The sequence below is a fragment of the Arvicanthis niloticus genome, chromosome 22 (genome assembly GCF_011762505.2).
Source record: "Arvicanthis niloticus isolate mArvNil1 chromosome 22, mArvNil1.pat.X, whole genome shotgun sequence".
NCBI classification, from domain to species: Eukaryota; Metazoa; Chordata; class Mammalia; order Rodentia; family Muridae; genus Arvicanthis; species Arvicanthis niloticus.
In genome coordinates this window covers 45,138,453-45,164,514 of record NC_133429.1, presented here as the reverse complement: position 1 = coordinate 45,164,514, position 26,062 = coordinate 45,138,453, and the positions used below count along the sequence as shown (strand labels likewise).

At 39.1% G+C, this 26,062-nt stretch overlaps 1 protein-coding gene across 4 annotated transcripts in view; it reads right to left on the bottom strand.

The window, feature by feature from the left end:
• The window catches only part of Tafa2 (TAFA chemokine like family member 2), a 450,421-nt gene that overhangs the window by 158,045 nt on the left and 266,314 nt on the right, over positions 1–26,062 (bottom strand). Inside the window, exon 1 of one of the 4 annotated variants that reach the window (XM_076920378.1) lies at positions 18,072–18,287. The exons of the other annotated variants lie outside the window; for them this stretch is intronic. Within the exon in view, the coding sequence (XP_076776493.1) occupies positions 18,072–18,082 (11 nt within the window). The 5' untranslated portion in view covers positions 18,083–18,287. Of the gene's footprint in view, positions 1–18,071; positions 18,288–26,062 lie in introns of those variants that run through there. 4 annotated transcript variants of the gene reach the window in all.

The window sequence follows — 26,062 nt, the reverse complement described above, 5'->3', positions numbered from 1 at the left end:
TAAGCAACAGTTTATGGTTCTTTGTAGATTTTTCTGATTCAAACATCAATATTAGGTCCCTTTGAGCAGGAAGAACACTCACTGGTGAATGGCCCTCTTGGTGTCAAAATTCATCTTTCATAAAACTACCTTCAAAACCAAAGAAGCTATATGGGAAGATTTTCTGTCAACTATTTATGTACAAAAGAAAACAAGACAAAGATGTAATCTAAATCTGGTGTGGTGGCTCAGGTCTATGATCCCATCATCTGGGAAGCCAAGGCTGGAAGATTGATGAGCTCCAGCTAGTCCGTCCTACAAACTACAATCCTGACACCACATAGAAAACAACTTCTCCCTCTCCCTCTCTCCCGCTCTCCCTCTCTCTCTCCCTCTCTCTCTCCCTCTCTCTCTCCCTCTCTCCCTCCCTCTCCCTCCCTCTCCCTCCCACCCTCTCCCTCCCTTTCCTTCCCTCTCTCTACCCTTTCCCCCTCCCCCTCTCCCCCTCCCCCTCTCCTTCTCCCCACCTCATGTCTGTGTGTGTGTGTGTGTGTGTGTGTGTGTGTGTGTGTGTGTGTGTATTTGTATGTGTCTTCACAAATAAAATATGTGTGTCTTAACAATCTTTGCACTACCATGTATATATTTTAGTAGGGTAAATAGTATCATAAAAAGAAGTGTAGGAGAAATTGAGTGTAAAAAGGGAGAAAAAAATAAAATTAAAAAAATATATAACAAAGATAAGTAACAAAGGTAAATGAGATAGCAGAAACAAAAAATACTTCGAGTCTGTCCCCTACTTCCTCCCTGAGTTTTCTCTCTTTCTATTATGAAATCAAACTGAGTTTCTTTATTGAAAAGACAAGCAACACATACTAAGTCAGATTTTCTGATTTTACTGTAGGAAGCCTGAATATAGTTTCTAATTGTCACAAAACTCTCTGGAGTGGATAAAACTGTCTCACACTTAAAATCAAAGACAGTATGATGTTTTCACTTGCATTTACCACAATAAAGAAATTCTATTCAGTCTCTGGAAGCCCCCAGGGGTCCAGGTTAGTTGATTCTGTTGGTCTTCTGTGGAATTCATATTCCCTTTGAGGCCCTCAATTCTTGCCCCATCTCTTCCATAAAAGTCTCCAAGCTCCATCAAAAGTTCAGCTGGGGTGTCAGCAAAAGTCTGAGTCAGTCGCTGGGTGGAATCAGAGAACAGCCATTATAGGCTGGACCTAGACCTCTCCCCTGTACATATATGGCAGATATGTAGCTCTTCTTCATATGAGATCTGAACAATGGCAGGGGGACTATCCCTAAAGCTGTTGCCTGTCTGTAGAATCCATTCCCATAACTCTGCTGCCTTGTCTGGCTGGCCTCAGAGGGAGAAGAACCTAGCCGTCCAGAGACTTCATGTGCCAGAGTGAACGGGGTGTGAATAAGCTCCATTCTCTCAGAGGAGAGGGGAGGGAGAGTAGGAGGAAGGACTGTGGGAGAGGAGACCGACTGGGAGAGGTAGAGCTATTAGGAAGTAAAGTGAATACATAAGAAAGAAGAAGAAAAAAAAAAGAAAAGAAATTGTGCTCAAAGAGTTGGCACGTGCCACTTACAAGTAACGGCAGTAGAACCCAACTCCGACCCTGCTTAGGAATCCCTCTGTGGTTTTCCCATTTGGTAAAATCATACTATGGCAGCATTAGTAGACATGTCATGCACAGATGAGACACATTTGAAGTGATCTCTGCTTCCCCAGCAGTTGCCATTTTGTGCAGAGATCCAAAGAAAACAGTGTAGGGGTACAAGGTGGCTTTATTCTCTTTTCATTCCTGCTTCAGAGTTCCACAACTTTTGCCCTGAGAATTGTACAGAAATAATCGAGTTCACAGAACCCTGGACACCATCTGCTGACACCACACTGTATAACCTCAAATGTGGATGATAATACAATTAAGTTTTAATGTGCTTGGGGACATTATCCAATTTGTGAACTGTCTAGGGAACATGTGTCTTCCACCTCGGTTCACCTTAGCCATTCTCTTGACTATGGATTAATTCTTTTTGTCTTCAGGTATAAAGAATAAAATTGACCATCACATTCTCCTATGTTCAGTCAGAAACTTGATCATAACTATTCCATGTCTAAATAGCCCCAATCAGTACTATTTTTAAATATGAGAGACAAAATGACTCTCATTTTCTAATGATGCAACTCTTTTTTTCGTTCTTGTGAATGTCACCTCTTTGCTCAACCACAAGAATCAAAAGTAACCCTATACATCCAGCCAAGAGAGGATGGCTACATCTAGAGATATCTTTACAGTGATGACAAATAGTAGTCATTATTTGATGGAAGGCCTGGGCAAGACTTCTTTCCCTCTGACAAAATTAAAACACTTTTCCAAAGTCAGGGATTGTCTTCTCTCTCGTAGGAACATACATTCCTCCACTCATTAGGTTCATTCTTAGCATTAACATGAAGAAATAAAAGGATCCAGTCCCAGACTATAGATAGGACACAGATTGTGTTCTACAAGCTGGCTTTTATGTGGTACCCTGACTTTACCACTTTCCTACCAGATCTTTTCTTGGGAGCCCTTGAAGAACAACTTAGTGTTTGCCATCTTCCAGGTTGGTGACCCCAAAGCTTAGTTCTGCTTTTTTTATATCTACTGACAGTCTCCTCTGATTGCCCATGTGGAGTTTTTCTGTTTCCAATGGACTTAGCCCTTTCCTTATCACATGGACACCCTGCTCTGACTACAAGGATCCATCTTTCCCACCCAGGCTAAGTCTGGTCCTCACATTCAGCTCTCATAGTGCCTAGATCTCATCTGTACCCTCTTTTGTGTCTGATGCTAGTACTAATCACTTGAAGCTAACATAAAGAAATGCATGTTGAAAGAACTTGGTTCTTAGTCTTTATTGTTTTATACCATTGGCTTTTGTAGGCACATAAATAGCAAAGAAAGAAAAAGCATGGCTCCCGCGTGGACAAGGTATAGAGTCATAATTGTAAATACTTTATTTGACATTCACTAGGTAGTGGCTATATTAACTGTGGGTAACTTAGGAGCCAGACTTCCTGCATTTAAGCCATGGTTTTGACATTCATTAACTTTGGACTATTAGAAAAAAATTAACAAACGCCGCAATTCATTCAACTATGAAATGAGAAAACATGCTTTCTCAGAGGGCCGTGAAGGTTGACTGAATTAATGCACTGAATTAATGCACATAAAGCTCTTAGAGCAGGACTTGACATCAACAGGTCTTCAACTAAATTATTTGGTGAGCTACCACATCCCACAAATAACATGGCGATATCAAATACAAAACAGTCTTAAGTCATCCAGTGGGATTTCCCCATCTCCTATCACTTCCAGGAATACCTGAATTCACACACAACTACCCCACTACCTTCAGCCCAGCCCATATATCAGTAACAGTTCAGTAGGAGGCCAGGAGAATCAGATCTGTTTCAGGGCTGACTACCTCTTGGAAAGTTTTCTGTTAAATGCAGATAGTGTCACACCTTACCTAATCCGATCAACTCTGTTATTAAATTAGTTAAGACAGACAGAGCACTTAGGCTGATGTGTGACATACAGAGAGACTTAAATGTTAGCTAATTGCTATTAGACATGTCTCTCTCACAGCAGTCAGGGAGCTGGCATGAGGAAACCATTAGAGACAGGAGGCATCCACATCTCTCATAAAGAGGGCATTTTTTTCGTTAGCTCTGACCCCAGTCAGGAGTCTTTCCATTGAAAGTAAATTCATATCTAAACTGCAGCCTGACGAAGTACACAGCATATGGAAAAGAACACAGAGCACCCAGATCAGGAGGGCACAATCACAGCCATATCCTCCTGTAAACAGAAAGCAGGCAAAGCAAGGATGACAGGGGCTGTAACAACTCCCATTCTGCAGAGCTTTTAAAGGATGCACTTTCTCCTGAAAAATTCAGTGAGAGATTGCACTTAAAAAGATCAAGTGGAGAAAAAGACTCAGAAGGGAACGTAGGCACCCCTATGTAGGGAGGCAGGAATCCAGGGCGTGCTGGTAAGTGGCAAAACTTGTGTGGGCAGAAAAGAGGACCAGAAGATGCACAGAGAGATAATCTTAGAGTGGTGGAGGTGTGGGTCTGTCCAGACTCTCAGTGAGTAGGCTTTAGAAATGAAAACCTACATTCCACTCTGTACCATGTGTGGCGCCGCATAAACAGTCATATAACAAATTTCATAGGCTATATCTTATTACCAACTAAGGATTTATTTATTTTTCACAAAAGCTTTTCAGATTCTGACTTTTCCCTGGACCAGAGAGAGAGGTTCAACTGCCCTGGGAGCCTCAGGGACACAACAACTCATAGCAGCACTGGGTTGGTCTTGATTGCTAGCTATCTCTGGAACCTAGGGTGTTATTTGGCCTCTATGAGCCTCTTGTCTGCAAAGTGTACCTAATAACAGACTCCATCTACTCCTGTGAATATGAATGCTAAATTAATACAAACAGGCACTTAGGATGGTTCATGACACACAGGAACATGTTTATTCTGTCGTCTCAAAACATGAAGTTAAAAGGCTTTTCATTGTTGTTTTATAGATTCTGGAACGAGATGTGCCCTGTTAAACATTACAGCCGAGACTCTGGTGATAGGGCATAAGGGACAGAAGATGCCTCGGAATGTGTTCTTCCTTGAAGAAAGAGTTTGAGGACAGCTTTGACCACACACCAGACCCTGTCTCAAAAATAAAAACAAAAGGTCATATTCTGCTTGATCCCTGTGGCTCAGTCCCCAGGACTAGATTTAACAAGGCTCATTTTCTCTGGACTTCTTTTACATTCTGATCTATTTTACAAGGAATGATCTGCTTGAGAATCTGGCTGACTCCTTTGATCCTATTTTTTTTTTCCTGAACTGAGTATATACTCAGGCAAAAAACCCATCTCAATTACTGGGTGATTAATAATCAGCAAACTGGTCTCAACCAGGAAGGAGAGGCTTCAAACCTAAAAATGCTTGTTAAAACCAAGAGTTACTAACAAAAAATTGGTAAGAGTTTTGAGGTTTTTATAGTAGTTTAAAGCAATAAATAAATAAATAAACACCAGAAAATGCTTTTTAAAAGCAAACTGTGCCCACCATTACATTGGAAATCTCTCAGTGATTTAACAAAATATTGTCAGCACACCCTTCTATATGATTTGAAATTTTCTGTGTGCCTAAATGTTCTGAAAAGAGTATGTGGTCTCTGCACTAGGCTGCCTACACATAGAAAAATTATCTGCTTCCCTATCAACCACTGATTTTTCCATTACCAAATGAAGGTTCTAAAGGCCTAGGATGACGAGGATAAATCACTCCATTTCTTTTACTCTATTAAAGTAGATATTTTATGTTTCAGTGCCACAAAGATCCAAGATGAACACTAGAAATAGCCTGAGAGAGTTGAAGACTCTCATTTGAAAATGGCACCACAATTTATCCTGTTTCTTACTGTAGTGTGAGGATTACATTATTCAGTGGAAGCGTGTGTGGGGGTGGGCAGTTATCACACAGTTTTGCTGAGTGTTGGATTCCTGATGCAAGGGGATGATTTAGAAGGACACCTTCCAGAGACTGGGTCACTTTGTGGAATTCCCACCCATGTGACCCCTGTGTGTTTGCATAAAGATAAATTTGCTCTATGACACCCCTGTCATGTTTGCTCAGTGAGCAGGCAATTTTCCAGTCTCATTACTCTGGCTGCCACGTACCTGGAGGAAAATCAATCTCCCTCCTGATTCATATATCACAGCTTCCCCTTGCCACGCCAGACTCTGAGATGAGGCTGCAAGATAAAGACCTGGGTCTGTTTTCATAGGCCACGTTGGCTAAAGGGGCTAATGAATGTTACACTTCACTAGGAACCCAGTCCTGGGGCACAGGAAATGTCTATGCACCAAGAAAATATGCTGTTTTGTAAGCTTTCTCCATATCAAAGGGAGGCGGTCTAAATGGTAGTACAGACGCCCTAGGCAGTGTAGCACACAACTTTTCAGAAATATTAATCTACCATCTCTTCAGGCAACAAATCATTTTCTCTATCTCTTGACAGGCTGAATTTGACTTTGAAAGACAATCCATGGCAGGATCCTGATGGGCTACAATATGCCAACCTTCTCCCCAGAGACCAAGCAGCCCACAGAGGAGGGGAGCCCATCTCTGTGTTGGCATTGGTTCTGACTTCTGCTTTATCACCAGTGTGTCCACCTCAGCATCCAAGCATAAACGCCAGTGGGAGGAAAAGGAGAACGGCGACATTTCTATTCTATAACCATTTTGATATCCAGAAAGAGTAATTTGCTAGAAATTTTTATGCCATCTTAGGCACTGATTGTTTTCTATAGCAAAAGGGAATTAGATGAATTGTCAGCAAATATTTAATGAGTACCTGCTTCATTCTGTTCTAGCTGTGAATAATGTTAGCGACAGAAGAAATGAAATTCTCCCACCCTACATGGACCTGGCCAGAGAACACAAATGAATATCTGAACAATACAGTGTGAAACAGCAAGGGACTGAAAGGATAAGTGGAGTGTAGATGTGAGCTTTTTCTCTCATCTGAGCTCACAATGCTCCTTTCAAGAGCCAGACATTGTTTTTAAAAAGGAGAGGGGGATTGAAGTTCAATTCCCAAGACCCACATGGTAGAAGAAGAGAACTGATTCTCACAGGGTGACCTCACTGCCACACTCCCAACATGGCTCACATGTAACACACGCACACACACACACACGCACACGCACACACACACAGAGGTACAAAACTAAATACATAAAATTTAGAAAAATTAATTGAAGAGGTACCAGAAATGTGGCTCAGCAGATGAAGGTGCTCACTACCAACACTGATATCTAACACTTCTTCTCAGGACTGATGTGGTAGAAGGAGAAAACTGACTCCTGAAGGTTGCACTCTTGACTTACACACACAAACCCATCTTCACCAGCAGCAGCAGCCGCAGCAGTAGCATCCAAATAATTAATAATAATAGTAATAGTAATAACAATAATAATAAATGTACAAAATAAAATGCTAAGGATTTATGGGGGACTGATCTACTCATAGTGTACAGACCAACTATGATAATAGCTTGACCTTCAGAAGTATAAATGAAGAAAAGTCAACACATTTGTTATATATTTTAGACCTTCAGACCTCAGAACTTTTCCAAAGACTTGATAAGAGGGTGGGAAATAGAAAGATCAATGAGACAGCCCAGCTATTTGACTCAAGGAATTAAATGAAGATTGAAACTGTGAGGAAGATGAAGGTAAATAGCAATAAAAATTTTCTCTTGAATATACTATATTTGAGAAAATGTGCATCCAGGATGTTAGTCACTGTCAAGAGCCCAAGCCTGGGGCTGACAAAGAGAAGAGCCATACTGAACTCTATGCATCTAAAGGGAATGACTTACCCAGTGTACAGGCAGCAAACCAAAAACAAAACAGCAACTAAGGGTAAATTTCTGCTACATTGTCCAGGATTTCATACAAATGTGTCTAAAACATTTCAAGGGTCAAATAAATACATGTTTGTGTAAGACACAAAAATCTTATGCTACAAGTATCTGAAGTCCAAATTTAAATTGGAAGTCTTGTCTTTTGTTTGCTGACACACTAGATAACCCTAACTCAAAGTCAAGATATCCAAAGTCAAGGAAGTCCATGAATTAAAGAAACCTGTTGTAGTGCTAAGAGATATAAGCCAGCAAAGGAGGCTTCTCTCCAGGGGGCAGTCAGGACAGTGTAGTGTCCTAGGCACTAAAAGAAAAAGTGTCCCCAGAAGAAATGTTCAACTGGGGAAACGTATGAGTGACCATTACACTTAACCACGTGGGGGTTAGCCAGAGTGACTGGAGAAATGGAAGCCACAGTAAAAGGAGAGGATCAGAATATTCATGTGAATGGGAGAACAGGACCTGGGACACCAGTGGAATGTGAACTTCTAATGTGCAACAGTTGGGTAGCAGCTATGGAGGGATACAGCCCTGGGGACACACAGAAAAAAAATTGTATCTGTGGGTATGAATGATTTGGTGGAGGGAGAAGTAGACAATTCCAGTGATGGTGAATAAATAAATAAATAAATACATACATACATAAATTGCAAGACTAACACACCAAGAAAATCAGAAATCCAAGGTGAGAGAGGAGAGGCATTATTCCACTTTTCCTGATGGAAAATGTTGTACATTGGGGTCATCCATGATAGTTTCTAATGTTATCAATAACCCCACAAGCAAACAAATATGAAAATATACCACTGGTATTCTAATGGTATTTCTATATTCTAGTTATAAAACATTGGCTAGCTGGTGTGATAGCCTACAGGTAGAGGATAACTTAAGTTTAGTCCTGTTGGGTGGTAGGAAAGAACTGATTCCCAGATGTTGTCCTCTGGCCGCTACATGCATGCAATTGGTATGAACATTCCAGCACTCACAGGCATCATATTTTCACATGCACACACAATGAATAATTTTTAATACCACAGTCGGAAAGAAAAGTAATCATCCATGTATTATCTTATCATGGAAACAAATACAGACATATTCAAAATTACTTGTTTCAAGTACTTGGATAGCTATATGAATTGTGGGGAGCCAACAGAAAGCAGCTATCATCCTTACAGCCATCTTGAGCCATATACCCTGACAAGAGACTTGCTTACAATAGCCTACAACAGCTGAGCACACTCTGATAACATCTTGTTTTAGATACCCAGGATTTTCCCTTGGGTGTGTGAGACTTAAAGGTGTGTGAGATTAAAGGTGTGTGACTTAAGGGCATGACTCAGAGATCAGATTTAGAGACAAGACTTAAAGGCGTGATTTAAAGGCATGACTTAAAGGCGTGGCTTAGAAGTGAGACATTTAAAGGTGAGAGGCAGACAGAAGAAATTATTAGAAATTAGACACTTGAGACAGAAGAAAGCAATTAGACACTTGTACTTGGAAGAGTACTTGAAACTTGAAACCAGGGAAGAAGACTTAGAACTGGGAAAGAGACTAGCAGTTTAGAATTAGGAATTAGGACTTGAGATTTATTACAGCTGGAACTAGGATAAGGACTTGAGACTTATTACAGCTGGAACTGGGATTAGGACTTGAGACTTATTACAGCTGGAACTGGGATTAGGACTTGAGACTTGGTACTAGGAACTAGGGGCTTGGAACTAGGGACTTGGAGAGAAAAAGAGAGACTGAAGAATAAACAGGATTGAGTCACACTCTGCCTGGTCTTCATTCTTCGAGACCGTCCTCACTCTCTCTCTTGCTGAACCCTGACCCACATACTGGAGCAGCCTGGGGCAGTGCGGGCTCTAACAACTTAGCCCCCAAGGCTTTTGGCAGTGTGGGTTCCAACATTGATAGAGCGGTCCCCGACACTTTGGTCCCTAAACGTGGGGCAGAGCGGTCCACGACAATGAATGATTGCTAATTATTAAAGGCAAAAATGTTCACATTTCAATCAGTGTCCCCATGATTTCCTTTATCTTTTTTTTTTTTAAATAAATACAAGAAGTCTAAAATGGCTTCTACACTGTTGTTAAGGACAGAACTGAGATTTTCCAAGAGGATGAGTTTGGGAAATCAGCAACTCCTAAATAACCAGCATAACAACTGCACCGCCATGACCTACATCATTACACAGAAAAGTATGGCTAACAGAACCTGAAAGCAAACCTTGCAGTGTTCCAGAAGAGCAAAGGTCTGCCACCCTAGGGACCACCCTTTGACCCTCTTGACCTTTGCATGTGTGGAATTAATGAAGATATTTGCATTGGATCTGCTCCCAGAGAGAAATCAAGCACTCAGTGACCTGGCGATAGTGCAGTTTGCCGAAGAGGTGAGTCTGGGGTCTGGGAGGTGCAGATAGAAACAGTGAAGACTCGGATTTAAATAGATACATAACTTTAATTCTCTGGGTATCACAACCACTGCCAATTATCTGAAGGCCTGCTGAAATATGTAATCTAAATAATTATTTGGCTTACAACACTTGACATTTTACTAACAAAAGAAAGACAGTGAAATAAACAAAATTCCCCAATCTATTAAAGAGTAAACATTGTCTACATGATTCCTGATTTTTTTTTTCAATGCTAAGTTCACACTGGAATGTCTTATGTTTTTTCTGCTATTTATGGATTAGCATTAGAAGTCGACCTGGTATTAAGTTTGGAATGTGTAAAATACGGATATAGGAAAAAAACTACTCTATAAGTAATATGTGTTTATCTGCTAATAACATTAGCCTTACTGAGCAGACTATTTTCTCAGCATGTGCAATATAATTTAAATTTTCCACCCCCACTATGGTATTTATTTTAGCTTTACTTGGTAAATAGATGAGCAGGAAGTAAATTCTAAGCTCAACTGTGTTGGCAACATAATTAGCAGGTAAAGACATTTGTCATGCAAGCCTGTTTACTTCAGTTCAGTGCCAGCAATCCAAGGCAAAGGTTGAAGGAGAGAACAAACTCCCCATAGTTGCCCTGTGGACCATCATGTTCATGCCACAGGACACCATCTGCCAACACATATATGTACAATAACTATGTGTTTTCAAAAGTGTTTAAGATCCTTTGAAGGCCAATGGCCTCCTATACCTTGCCTGCTACTTAACATCTTCCCAGTAAAGAAGAGAGGGAAAAAGGAAGGGAGGAAGGAAGAGAGAGAGGGAGGGAAGGAGGGAGGGAGGGAGGGAGGGAGGGAGGGAAGAAAAAGAGAGGGAGGGAGGGAAGAAAGAGAGGAGGGAAGGTAAGAGGAAGGGAGGGAAGAAAAGAGGGAGGCTTGGAGACATCATAGGCACAGGAAGTTATAAAATTCAGTAAGGTGGTTAAAGAGGATCAGAAATGGATATCAGATGATTGAAATCAGAAACAGGTAGAATTTCCAAGATCTTGATACTCTTCTTAAAGTCACACCTCAGTGATCAATATCTTCACTATATTTCGGGCATTTTCTTTCTACAACTTTCTGCCCTCTACCAAGAACATATATCCTTCTCTAACCTACCCATTCGCACACTTACAGAACAAAATCAGTCTCTAAAATACCCAATCATACAGCAAGTTGAATTTCAGGTGTAATGTTTACTTAAAAATTCCAAATGAAATGGACACAGTGTTAGGGACAAGAGCTCACAATGGCCATTCCAAAGAATCACTCCTGTTCTATCCATAAACAATCTGAACAACCCATGAGAGGGACAACCAGCTCCCTGCTTCCTTTTCTTTTGTAGAAATTTATTTAATGCCTTAAGCTTACCCAGAGCTGAGTGTGAACAGCACCCAGAGAGTAATGACTCTGAGGTTGAGAGTTAATAAAATTCTGGAACGAAAAAAATTAACAATGGCAGTCAAAAGCAAAAACCAAGCCAAGATCTAATTATATTATACTTTCATGACTGTAAAAAACATTATTAAATATTTAATAATCTACCAAACTCCACATTTTTCATCTACCCAGGGATTCTATAGACTTGCATGCAATTATCTCTTCAGTTAAACACACAGCACTTGACAAGTGCTTGGATTCGCAGCCACATCATCAACGCCGATAACACTGGGCCACTTGAGATGCTTGAAGCTTGTCTTAATGTCTGTGATTAGAGGGGTTTGGGTTATTTGGGTTTCAGTCTCCTTGTTTTAATCAGTGCCTCTGGCACTATTTGCTTATACCTTTATGTGAGCCTCCTGGTAGATGATTTGTTTGATTTTTCTATATTCTTATCTTGCCTCCACTTTTGAAAAGCAAGTGATGGAGTAATGGTAGAAGACTCAGCAGGCAAAGAACAGCATGCCATGTTGTCAACCAAAATGTTAACCAAGCATCCTGATTGCTAGAAGACCTCAGGACCTGCATTAAGCTCTATTATCTGTGGTGTTTCCTTTCTTTTGCCTGCCAACAAACTATCTGTGATTCAGATAGCAAGTGGAGGAATCACAGTCACATGGTAACCAAGATGGAGACGCATCTTCATCATCAGTCAGGCTAGTACTAGGGATAACTGATTCAGAAGGCACTGCTTTTCTATACACTTCCTACGCTTGAAATAGGTAACATTCATTCAGTTTGTAGGAAGTTTCATAAGAGAAAAATGCAAGGCAGCTCCTACTATGTACCCATCACTAATTGAACAACTATACCTCTGTTCATAGATAGATGTTGTGTTGTTCTCCAGTCTTCCTTCTGTCTCCACTCATCTCCCCTTCAAAAATTGCTTTAGGAAATATGTATGTGAATTATTATTTCAATTGCTGGCAAAGTAATTATAGTGTCAAACTGGATGCAATCACCTAAAATGCATATCTTGGTTCACACACCAAAGAATTCATTTTATTTTATTCTTTTAATTAGATGGTTAGATGGTTCTCTAAAGTCATTGTCCTAGTTCAGTGAGTGAAGGAATGTCTATGAAATCCTCATTGATTCTATTACTTCTCTCATCACAGGGACAAATGCCTGACAGAGCAAGTTAAGGGAGAAGAATCTTCATTTGGTTCAGGGTTTAGTGCAGCACAGCAAGGAAGGCTTGACGAAGTGTGTGGGATGTAGGAGCCCTTGGTTGCTGAGTTTCATATTTTGGTGGAAGGAGAAAACAACACACAGTGTAGGCTAGGTTATCACCCTCAAAGGCCTTTCCTTAGTGGCCCATCTCTACAAGGCATCCTCCTGTCAGCAATCAAAGGCTCCAACACTCGAGCCTACGGGAGACACAACACTTCTAAGCCATAGCACTCTATGGATTTCCAACACTGAAGGAAAACCTTTGGTCTAGGGCTTTCAGTTTCTTTGTTGATTTCTTTGCCTTTTAGAGAATCAGAAGTGGCATTCCTTTATTGTTTTAATTGTTATTTCACAGATTATTACTGACAATCAGGGTGTTTTCAAATAATGTTTATTTTTAACCTTATTACTTTCATTGATATCCATTAATTACTAAAAAAAAAAAAAAAAAAAAAAAAAAAAAAAAAAAAAAAAAGAAAGAAGAAGAAGAACACATTTTCAAGCAAGCAGCCAGTATTACTCCTGTGTTTCCAATACCATAGTACCAGATTACAATCAAGTGTTTCCACTAATTTAGACAACTAACCACGTATGTTTTGAGTTGAAATTATTAAGAGTTTCAGGTCTGATTTAATTGTATTGTTAAGGAACTTCTTCTATAGCCTTACAGAGTTTATGCCCACACAGGTCTTTTCTCGACAGTGTTGTATATTGTTCTGAGAATTGTTTTAATGCTGTCAAACTTGGTTTGCCTTCCAAGTTCAAAATGATCAAATTTCTTTTTCTTCCCTTCTTTATCTCCTCCTCTTCCCCCGCTGCTCCATCTCCTCAACCTCCTCACCCTCATCCCCATCCTCCCTTGCTTTTCCTCCTTTCTGAGAGGATCTCACTAGGCTGGAATTTGTGAACTTACATCTCTCTACTTCTCCAGTTCAGGATGCTGGGATTTCAAGACTATACTTACATGCCTGCCTTCATATACACATCAAATATAGATTCCGATTCCATACTGAAACTTGGTCATGAAAAGAAACACTTCTTTCTGTTGCCCATTTGCTAACTGTGCTAAAACAAACATATGATATCCCAACTCAGCCAAAGTTCACAGTCACTGTAATGAGTGCAAATGTTCTATCTAAACATTTTGTCTGGGACTAGAGAGATGGCTTGGTGGTTAAGAGCACTGACCGATTGTCCAGAGGTCCTAAGTTCAAGTTCCAGCAACCACAGGGTGGCTCACAACCATCTGTAATGGGATCAATGCCCTCTTCTGATGTGTTTGAAGGCAGCTACAGTGTACTCATATAAATAAAGTAAATAAATCTTTAAAAAAAATAATTAAGTGCTTGCCATCACTGTCCAGCCACTTTAAATTTATTTTAAAAAAGATCTGTCTGACAACAGACCAGCATTGGGCCTGTATATATTAAATATTTTCTTCAGATAAGATCAGAAAATTGAAATGGGATTTAAAGTTGCATTGAAGGCACTGTTCTCTCCAGACATTTTTCTTGGCTGTATTACCAGTTTCTGTAACATTGGGAGTCACATGATTTAATAATAAGGGCACTGTCACTACTGGTCTATGACAGCTTCATCGGCTATCTGACCAAACAGGCATCATATTTTACTTATTGTGGATGCTAAGGGCAGCAACTATGATCTTTAAACAAAGGTTATGATTGCTACAGCACTGAGTTGTGGCTGTGGGCAGTGCTTCCAGCTCCAAACCTTTACTAAACTCTTGCATTATGCTACAGTTTTAAAACATGACACGCTAATATCAAAGAGTATGTACCTTTCTGTTTTGGAGGCTAGCCTATTCATAAGTTGGTCTGTCTATAAAAATAAAAAAAAAATCACTAATTCTAGCTAAACTATGGAACTAAGGAAATACAGATTTTATTATCTCATTAACAGTTTTGCATTTGAAATATGGCCAGTGGTCACTACCTTAAAGCTAAGATGCCAGTCCAATACTGCCTACTACACAGACACCTAATTCCAAGCTAAAATCATCTGTGTAAGGTTAGCACCATTGTCCCCATCTTTTTTGCCTTTCTGTCATATAAATACAGTCAAGCATATATTTCTCTATAAATATGCTGTTTCTTCAGGGTAGGGCACAAAACTCCCTTAAACAATTGTTTCTTCTGCAACCTTGCTTACATCTTGTCTCCAGGAGTTTTGCTGGTATTTGCTGTTTTGCTGCTCTCTGAGCGGCTATAACATTGCTTAAAGTTCTCTTAAAGGCTCTCTCTGTCTACAGTTTCTTCCAGATGAACTCATCCAATCTCCAAGATTGGCTGTGCTCTCCTAATTAGGACATTCTCAAGCGATTTCTTGAATGTTGGCATCTTAACTGAGCCACACTTGCACATTCAGCTTACATCAGAATCCCAATTTAGACAAATGATATATGCCTCAAACTTAATATGTCCCAAGTAGATCAATGCATGCCTGTCCTTTCCCTGTCCAGGATTTTCTCCCATTGTTTATTCCATTCATCCACCACAGCAAAAGTCAGTAAGTAACACCTCCATTTCTTTCACCCCAACTTCCAATATTTTTCCCATCCTGTGTTCAACACACTATACATACATTAAATCCATTCATGTCTTCCAATTTTACTCACATCAAAGCATGGTCTTCATTACTACAATGGCCTCCAATCAAACCCCCTGCTTTTAACTTTCCATCAAACAATTCCAGACTCATAGAGATCCATAATTTTTTCTTTATACAGAAACTCCATCACCACTTCACTTAAATTCCCCAGCGTAAAACCAGCATATTATTACTAAAGTAAAACTCCCAACTCCCTACCCTGACCCAGAAGTAGAATGTCAGCAATCGAACCCTGTTATGTCTACCCTCTGCTCACTAAACTCTTCTCTCTCACCTGTCTCCTTTGTATAAATGCCAAACTCAGGGCCTCGGGTTTTTTACACTATTAATTCTCCATAATTTGAGTCAAATGTTTTTATGGCTACCATGCACAGTTTAGTGCCCCATTCATTTCTATCACTCTGAATTTGCCATAAAGGCTCACTCATTTGTATCTGTGTATATATTGTCTGACTCCTAAGAAAATCCAACTTTCAGGTGAGAAACTTTTCTGTCTTATTTACCACTGTTCCAAGACACTGGGTCTCAAACAATGTCTGGCTTGGAATAAGCACTCAAATATTTATTAAAGAAATAAATTTTTAAAAACCTTCCTCCCAAATACCTAATAACCATCACAAAGCAAGGACCTGGAGTCTGTTCATTTTCATGTCAAGTTTAATAATCTTGGAGAAATTGGCTGACTTGTGCATTACTCTTTCATTTTAAGAAACAGTCATTTAAAATTTCTACAGTTTCACTGTATTTCAGCTATAATCTGTAAGTCAAAAATGCAATCGTCTCCATGAAGTCAAAAGGTTCACTTTTATTTTTACATCCAAGAAAATCAAAGAGCAAAGCTCGCTCTGTACCAAGTTAGTTGTAATTTACACTCATTAAATTATCTGCCTTTTCAGACAATGGAATAATAATAGTCTGAGTAATTTGAGAGAAAAAATGGCTGCTTTACACAAGTCCTGCTATTATTTTCAAAGTCTGTCATCTGAAATTACGGTGATTTCTGTATCTTCAAAGCCAGGCTTTGTGGGCACTAAAAAGCTGATACAACATCTGAGAAGTTAGAAGTAGAAATATCAAAGTAGCTTTCTGTGTCAACTATGTCATCAACTTAACAAAGATAAAGCATAAATTTAAAGAAAATAGCACCTGTGTATTTGGTGATATTTGAAAGCGGGTACAGAAGAGACACCTGGCTTTGCAGCCACCAATCCAGTTAAAGAAAAGCAATCTCCAATATGAAAGTTGGGATGTTTGAGCAGAAATACAGGTTTTCCTAGAGGTCCAAAATAGCCTCTAAATACATTTGGAAAGGGGACTAGAAGGGAATAAATATCTATTATATCTTAGATATAAGTTCAAAATTTATCTCTAACTTTTGAAAGTTTGCTCTTGAGCATGTTTTCATCATCAAATATTCATGGAGCATCTAATCAGATATTCACAGAGCATCTATTTTGCCAGACATATACTAGTAATGGAGCTTTGAGAATAAAGTAAAGTAAGTTGTAGTCCCTGATTTTAACTAGTTGAAGGCCTTAATTTTCTCTTGGATGGCAATAATAATAATTGCACGGATGGTATTAAGATTTTGCTGTTACATATCACCCACAAAGACTTGGGAATTGAAGTCTTTTTCTCTCTAGCTGGTGGTCCTATTGGGGAAGGAGTAATTCTGAAAAGTTCCAAGATGGATCTTCTTGAGTGAAGTAGATCCCTGAGAGTACACCAGTGAGTCAGTGTTTGATCCCAGGCCCGTGGCCTAAGCCCCTCACACTGTGAGCCTAATAAAGCCTTCCTCCCTTAAATTGCTTCTCCCAGGTATTTTGTCACAATGACAAGAAAACCTAATACAGTTGACCGACCAAGATAAAGTATGCATGAACATTTAAGAGAAAATAAAACATTAACAGTAAATAGCATACTTTAATAATCCTCAGTCAAGTTAATCTAGCTCAGAGACCACATGATCCCTTACCAGCAACTCACGTTTATAGATGAAATTGAAACTTAAACTAATTTAATTCCACTATCAAGAATTACACTTTTTAAAACTTAGCTATATTGATATTAACAGGATTATAACTAGAAGCTGCTTCTGTCTGATCTGGTGTAGGAAAGAATCTGAATAAGAAAAAATAGACTTTATGTCAAAGAGAGGCAAAGAAGAGCTTAAGAAATTCACAAAGGTTTTCCTGAAAAGTACAGAGAAAAAGAAAAACAATGTTTGAAAAAGGAGCCCAGATAAACAAGACTCCAGCTGCTAGGCTCTCCAATTGGGGAAGAGAGTAAAAGACTCTTTCTAAAGCAGTACTGCAAAGTGAGCCCCCAGAGTAGACTCAATAACAAGATCCTCAAATAAACCTAGAGGTAACATCCAAACCAAAAAAAGATGGGCAGGTCAAGTCAGAAAAGACATACCAAAACAAAAATGAACCAACAACAAAAAATACCAACAAAACAAAAAACCAACAACAATAAAAAAGATAACACAGCTCTCCCAAAAGACCCCAGTCCTCAAACCTACTGGATTCAAAGATACTGAGTGAGGTAATGTGCTGGATAAAGATTTCAAATGTTTACTAGTAAATCAACCAATGACCTAAAAGAGAATAAAGCACACAAATAAATTCAATCAACAGCCTGGAGGAGAAAATCAGCAAGATAGAGGAAAAGTCAGCAGGCTGGGAGAGAAAATTGGCAAGTAGATGAAAAATGGCAAGCTTCAACACCGAAAAACAGGTAAAAATGTTGAAAAGTGGAAGATTCAGCAACCCAAATGTGAAACGAATTTTAAGAATTACTTATAAACTCAACCACATTGAAGAAACAATATTAGAAATGGTTTAAAAGGTCAAAGAAATACCCTCAGGGCGAGGAAGATAGCTCAGTAGGTAATATACTTACTCCACAAGCATGAGGACCTGAGTTCAGATCCCCCGACCCTTGTAGAACTCCTCCTGGCTGAAGGAGTGTGTAGTAAGAGCTGCAGTCTCTTTAAGAACAAAGAAATATTATGGGACTATGTTTCTGTTCTAATCCCAGGTGTGGCATATGGAGCTGCTTTAGGTTGTCCCCAGCAGCTGACTGTGATTTGCCTCCTGTTCTAGCAGGGGGTGGGATTTTGCCTGCTGCAAGTAGTTTCTGCAAGTGTGTGTTGTTTGCAATTGAGGGGACTCTTGAAAGAGCACAGAGGAGCTGCAGCAGCTGGAGCCACTCCCTTCCTCTTCCTTCCCCTCCTCCTCCCCCTTCTTCTACTCCTCCTTCTCCTCCTCCTCCTCCTCCTTCTTCTCCTCCTCCTCCTCCTTCTCCTCCTCCTCCTCCTCCTCCTCTTCTTCTTCCTCCTCCTTCTCCTCCTCCTCCTCCTCCTTCTTCTCCTCCTCCTCCTCCTCCTCTTCTTCCTCCTCCTCCTCCTCCTCTTCTTCTTCCTCTTCTTCTTCCTCTTCCTCCTCCTGCCCCTGCTGCTCCTGCTCCTGGTCACTGGTGGTGCAGTTTGCTGTGGTTTGTCAAGTGGTTGTGCACAAAGAGACAAGAAGTTGGCTATCCTGACAGAGAAGAACAAACTTGCTCCAAGGAACTCAATGTCTACTGGTATTGACACCTTCTTTCCTTTATCTTCTACCTAGAGTTGGGCAGGCATGGAAAGGGTGGAATAGGGTGGTAGAAAAGGAACCCATGCAGTAGCCAAATTTGATTTAATTAAATAGTTCTTTAGCTAGTTATAAGACTGACATAATAATAAAAAGTTTATCTACAAAGGACTAGATGAATTCACCAAAGAAGTATACCAAACACCTCAGAAAATGCTAACTCAATATTCAAACGATTCCACAAAACAGAAATGGAAGAAATTCTACTATGAAGGCTGGGTTGTTTTCAAGTTGACACAAGCTAGAATCATTTGAGACAAAAGAACTACAATTGATAGAAGGTCTATAGCAAGTCTGAGGAAATTTCTTGATTAATGGTTGATGTAAGAGTGTGTCGCCCACTGTGTGTGGTACCATCCCTGGGTGGTCCTGGATGCTAAGAGAAAGCAGGCCAAGCAAGGCATAGAGACAACCCAATGGGTAGGGTTCCTCCATAGCTTCTGTTTCAGTTCCTGCCCCTCGGTTCCTGCCTTGAGGCCCTGCCCTGACCTCCAACCCTCAGTGTTGGAGCATGACCTTAGGACAATTACTAACTTCTTTCTACAAAATGAGTATTAGCCAAAATGGAGAGCAAAAAAGGAAACTATAGACCTATTTCCCTTATGGACATGTAAATATACATATGTAATAACAGTTAAAGACAAAGGGCCATGAATTTAAGAGAGAACAAGAAAGGTGATTGGAAGGGCCTAGGTGGAGGAAGTGGAAGGTAAAGAATGATGTAATTATATTATGATTTCAAAAAGTCATTATAAGCTTAAAAAATACAGGAAGTAATAAATAATATTTTGGTAACAACCCCAAAACCCTGAATATAATTCCTGCTTGCCTTTCATGAGTACATTAAAGAAATAATGTATCATAATAAAACTGGTTTGATCTTCACAATGTAAGGTTGATTCAACATATACAAATCAATAAATAGAATACAACATATAAGTAGCCTAAAAACAGGTATCTCTCAACCGTTTTACTTAATGCAAAAAGAGGTTTGATACTTTATCTTCTGAGATTATATAAAATCTACCACACCCTTTCTTATAGGAAACTATGGATAGAAGATTAATAAATATTATATTCAACAAACCTATAACCATTGAATTAAGTAGGAGAAGGTGATAGTGTTTTCTTTAAAATCAGAAATGGAGCAAAGATGGCCACTCACACCATTCTTTTTCATACAGTTCTCAAAATAATTTTTGTTAGAATAATAAGACAAGAGAAAGAAAAAGGATATAGTAAAAACAAAAAAAGTTAAAATATCTACATTTTCAGACAACATGACCCTAAAGAGTCCACCAGAAAATGTTCAGACCTGACAAGTCTTTTAGCAAAGTAGAAAGATACAAAATCAATATGGAGAAATTAGAACTAATAATGTATTTTTAAAGAAAGAGTCATTCTCAGTAGCTAGTAGAATGAAAGAAATGAGAAAGGGGAAAGAGAGAGGAAGGAAGGAAGGAAGGAAGGAAGGAAGGAAGGAAGGAAGGAAGGAAGAAAGGAGGGAAGGAGGAAGGGAAGGAGGGACGAAGGGAAGAAAAGAAGGAAGGAAGGGCAATACTTAGGCACAAACCTAACCAAGAAAGTAAATAACCTCTGTAAAGAACTCTTTAAAGATAGTCAAGATAGAAATTAGAAAAAAAAAAAAAAAACGTGATTTAATGTAATGGGGCCAGTGGCTCAAAATAAACAAACACATCTAAAATTATTAATTTTTGACAATGTTATCAAAAATGTAGATTGGAAAATAATTTAGGGTTTTTTTTTAATAAAAAATGCTTGGGAAACTATATTCACAGGTACCAGAAACTACATTCAAATCATTCACACTTAAAAAATTTTTTTCAGAATTGATTAGATTTAGATATAAGACCTAAAGCTTTGAGAATGTTAAAGGGAAAAGCACTAAGATAGGAACATATGGGCATGCTCAAGGATGATCTGCAAAAGATTCCAGTGACTAGAGAATTAGTCACTGGAGTTGACAAATGTTACCATGTAAAATAAAAGGCTTTGATAGAGCAAAAGAAAGAAACGCTAACGTGAAAAGACAGCCTACAGAATGAATGTCAGTATTTGCCAGCTATACATCAGATGGGGCCTTAGTATGTAGAGAATCTAAAGACATGAAAAAAATACAAACACTAAACTAAGCATTCACTAAATGAGCTAATAATCTGAACAAGTCGTTCTCAGACAAAGAAATACAAAGGCTGGTAAATATTTGAGAAAATATTCAACACCCCTGGCCACCAGGGGACTCAAAACTATCTCACCCCAGTCAGAATTGGTACCATAAAGAAAATACCTGGCAACAAATACTAGTGAGGGTGTAGTGAGAGAAGACCTCCCTGCTCACTGCCACCTCCATGGGAGCCAGGAAAGAATCTATGGAACACATATACAGGGGAACTTTACTTAGTTCTAACGAAAAATGGAGCCATGCTCTTTGCAAGAAAACTGATACAGTTAGACACAGTTGTGTTAAATGAGACAAGCATGACTTGTGTTTTACCTCATGGGCAGATGTTACAGTTAAACATATGTGTATGCATCTGAATAGGTCATCAAAGTAGAAAGGGGACCGTAAGAGAGAGGGGGTCATGTATTAAAGAAAGAAACAAATTTTTAAAGAGAGGAGATAGAGGTGGAAGAAAGGAAGGAAGAAAGGAAGGGAAAGGGAAGAGAGGGAAAGAAAAAAGAGAGAGCAAGAAAGAAAGAAGGGGGGAAGAAAGAGTAATTAATTACATACTGTAGAGAAGCAGAAGGGTTGTCTGGAAGAAGGTAGGAACCAATAAGAAGAGGGTGATATAAAGAAAGGTAGAAACATAAGAGGATGAATAAAAGATTAATATGATATACATACATACATACATACATACATATGAAAGCACCATAACAAAATGCATTACTTTTATTATTTTGTGTTCTAACTTAAAGTTAAAAATAAATTTAAAACAGATGATGCTAAAGAAGCTGTATTTGCACATTTTCATCCTGTGTAAAGGTTTATTAACTGAATCTTCCATTGACCTCAATTTTTTGGCTCTATGAAAAGTACAAAAATACACTCTGTTGATTTTAATTACCAACCATGATATTTTTTTGACAAATTTCTGCAGCTGGTAGTCATTGAAGTACAGATGCTAAAAGCTAGCAGAGGAGATGTACTGTCGGTTCTCATTGAAGTTTTGAGGAATTTGTATTTTTTTCACAATTGCCTTTTCATAGCATTAATTGCTGATGTCTAAGAATAAATCCAAACAGCATTATCTGGTTCTACATCTAACTCAGACGTTTATAATACAAACGTCTTATGATTATCATAAAAGATGGTGTACTTTTTTCTTGTATCCTCAAACAGTAAGAGAAAAAAATTACTATTAAAACTCTAAGTCACTGCTCAGGCCCCCAGTTGACCTAATGACACAAATTACACAGGTGGAGCAGAATGTGTCAGCTACTAAGAATCCATACTTTAATAACCCAACATTTCTACTAATATGATTTCAAGAATTATTAAAATAGGCAGTAAGGATACAAACTAAAGAAATAAGACATTAGCTAAACCTTTCAAGAATAAGGTATTCTTGATGTTAATTCATTATTAAAGAATCATTATACCTGATAATTTACACAAATCATTATACCTGATAATTTATACCTTAAAATTATATCATTATACCTGATAATTTACACAAATGAATATGTAAAGTGCAAAGGGCTAAGAAAGTTGATAAAATTAACATCAGAAATTATCTCGATGTTATCAGAAAGATCACTATTATATATATTAAAAACTATGGGGGTCTCCAAGAAAAATTCCTCATATTGAGTTATGCAAAATGAGATTTTTACCATAATCAATGCTTTTATCTTCTACAGTTATAAAGGCAAGTCAAAATCATTTTTCTCATATGGAAGAGAAATTAGAATTTTTACAACTACTAAAAGGCAAATATTCATTTTATGAATTCTTGAACACAATGCCAGTAACAGCATAGCACAGCCCTAAGCATACAGAATGTGCTTCTCACAGAAAGCCCTGATGTTCTGTTTCACTACTTACGGGTTCTTCTGAGTGCGCATGGAGAACACATCAATTCAGTAATCATGTTAGTAACACATCCCATTAGTACTTTTAATCTTCCTTTAAACAGAGTACACTCCCTAATTCAGAGAAACTATAGATACATAAACCGGTCATTCATTTCCATCAAACCAGAGAAGACGAGGGTGGCTATTCTGAGTATTAGACCTGAGCCTGAAAGTGGAGAAAACTCCTGCATGTTTCGCCATGTTGCCGAATAGTGCCCTTGGAAAACTGTGGAGAGATGTCATAAACCCTATGTGTAAGAGTGTGGACTCTAAGAGAATCGTAGAAACCATAAAGAACACGAAGTTTTTAAGACATACTTATTTATGTGTTCATATATCTTATGTGCACACTTATGCATGAAGGTGCACAGAGGCCAGAAGAGGTCATGGGGTGTCTTCCTTTATCATTTTCTGTCTACTCCTTTGAAAGAGTCACTTCCTGAACCTGATTCTAGGGATTCCTTGAGTAGGCTGGAAGTCAATAAGCCCCAGTGTGCCCACCCTCTAGGATGTTCCAGATGTATATGAAATACTCAGCTGCTTAACTGTGCTGGGAAGTGAGCTCCAGCCCTCCCTCATGATGACACAACAAGCACTGTCAACCACTGAGCTATTTCCCCAACCCCAACAAACTGTGTTGTGGAAGTGCCAAACTCTGTGATATTTACATGCTATTTACAGTGTCCTTGGACTTGAAGTCAGCTGGGAACCAAAGGCTCAGACTTCCAAAATATGACACCAAGTTATGATGAACTGAACATTCAATAGACTTCCACTTATCCACATGGGATACATTTCAAACCCCCACAAATGGGTGTCTAACACTAAAAAACAATATTGAACTCTGTGTATGCTGTTTTCCCTATGTCTCATATACAATAAAGTTTAATTCGTACATTGTACTTGGAAAGAGATTTTAAAGTTAATAATAGGGGCTGGGAAGGAATCTTGGTGGGTAAAAAACTTGCTGTGCAAGTGAGAGACCAAATCTCTTAAGTTCAGAATTCATTTTAGAGAACTTGAACTCAGGTAAAGTAACAGATCAGTACCTAACATTAGTTTCCAAGTCCAACTTCGCATCCCCAACAAAACCCAAGCCTAGCTCCAGTTTCTAGGCTAACCCCAACAAGACCTGGGTCTCTCCAGTTTAATCTCTCCCAACAAACCCAGCTTTTCCAGGTTAATTTCCATCAAGTCTGCCCCCTGTCTAACAACCACCAATGCAGAAAGAAGTAGAAGTTAAGTTTATGGTTTGACTCCCAGCACCAGCCAATTATGCTAAAGGCCATAGTAGCTCTGCAATTAGATGTTTGCCAGGCTAGAAACATTCATCCCTCACCTGCTACTTTCTATAAAACTTCAACCCATGGATGTTCGGAGTTCCTCTTCTCCAAAACCATCCTGTGTGTTAGCAGTGGGCTGAGTCTGAGCTAACTCGAATAAAGGATCTGGTGTGATTGCATTAGATCGTCTCTTTCTGGTCTTTTGGGGGTTCGCTAACACTTCCTTGGCACAACACAGACATAAGGGCCTAAGCTCAGATCTCTACCATCCACATAAAAGTCGGGCATAGAAGCGCACATTTGTAATCCTAGAGCTGAAGAGTGGAGACAGGGTTGTCCCTGGAGCTCTCTAGCCAGCCAGTCTAGCTAATTTGGTGAGCTCTAGGCTCTGTGATAGACCACACCCCCCAAAAGTAAGGTGCTGAGTGATAAAATAAGAGCCTTTGATAGGGACTTCTGTTGTCCCCCACTACCCCGACACACGTGTGTACTTATCATACATACATACACACAGACCACACAGACACACACCACACACATACAAAATCTCTTTCTCTCTGTCATATATATGCATATATTATAGATATGTATACATACATTTATATACATATATAATAAAGAATGTGGTAATGTGCTCTCTCTTTCTCTCTCTCTCTCTCTCTCTCTCTCTCTCTCTCTCTCTCTCTCTCTCTCTGTGCCTTAGAATATGGCACTGTATGTCCTAGAAACATCTTCATATGAATGTCAAAACCATTCACCTCTTCCACTAAGGAAATATTTTATGGGGTCTCTATGATACTCCTAAATTGCAATCATCTATCCTGAGCTTTGCATTCATCAGTAAGTAAGAAGCTACTTGAAAACAAACTCTGCCCCAGTTTGACAGCAGACTTAACCAATCAGAGGGCATTGTTTATAACTGGGAAGACCAGACAATGGCTTCATTCACTTGGACAACGTGAAGTTGTATGGGTAGCATTTCATCAAGCTACACCAGGGGCATGCAATTTAAAGCTCAAACTTTATCACTAGGAAATTCCCATGTATATATTCAGGACATGCTTGCCCACAATGAACTAGTGTTAAGGAAATCTAAGTTTGTATTGAGGAAAGTGGGCTGCTGTAATGTCAAAGAATATGATCTCATTCACTATACATTTATACAAATGTATCTGTGGGGCAGAAGACACACACACAGTTGTCACAGAACTTAGGAGAGACAGAGAGACAGAGACATACAGAGACAGCATGAGAGAGACCAAGAGACAGAGAGGCAGAGAGAGTAGATGCAGTAGTGTCCTAGCAAATCTAAATTAAAGTGATATTAACTTTTCTCCAAAGACCTATATTATGTGTTCTGCAGTGTAATGTTTAATCCTAAAGTAACCCAATAGAGCAATTTCACGAAACAAGCTTGGCGTGAAGGAGCCTGCATTTCACTGTCAGAGAGTTACAAGAGATGACAGTTTGTAATCCCAGGGACACAGTGAAGGATGTTCACATATCAGGAAATTTGGAGAGGAAAGCATCTAGGGCCCTGCACGGGATGAGTAGTCAGTCACAAATCCGTAAACTGTAACAAGCATTTTGACCTTGAAGTCACAACATTCTCAAGGTTCTATTTTCTCATTTATAAAATGGAGGCAAGATACCAAAATAAGAGGGAAGCCATCCAATTTCAGAGTGCTCTAAAAGCCACAGGGGTGCAAGGAAAGTGAGCCATGAGCCCTTCTCAGACAAAGCTGCTCAAACAAAAAGATTGAAGTCAAATACACAAATGTGGGAGTTATCCATAGGTCAAATCTGAGATGTGGGACCACATTAGCCAGAAAGAGTTTGATGTTAGCCAAGCTTCAGAAAAGATCCT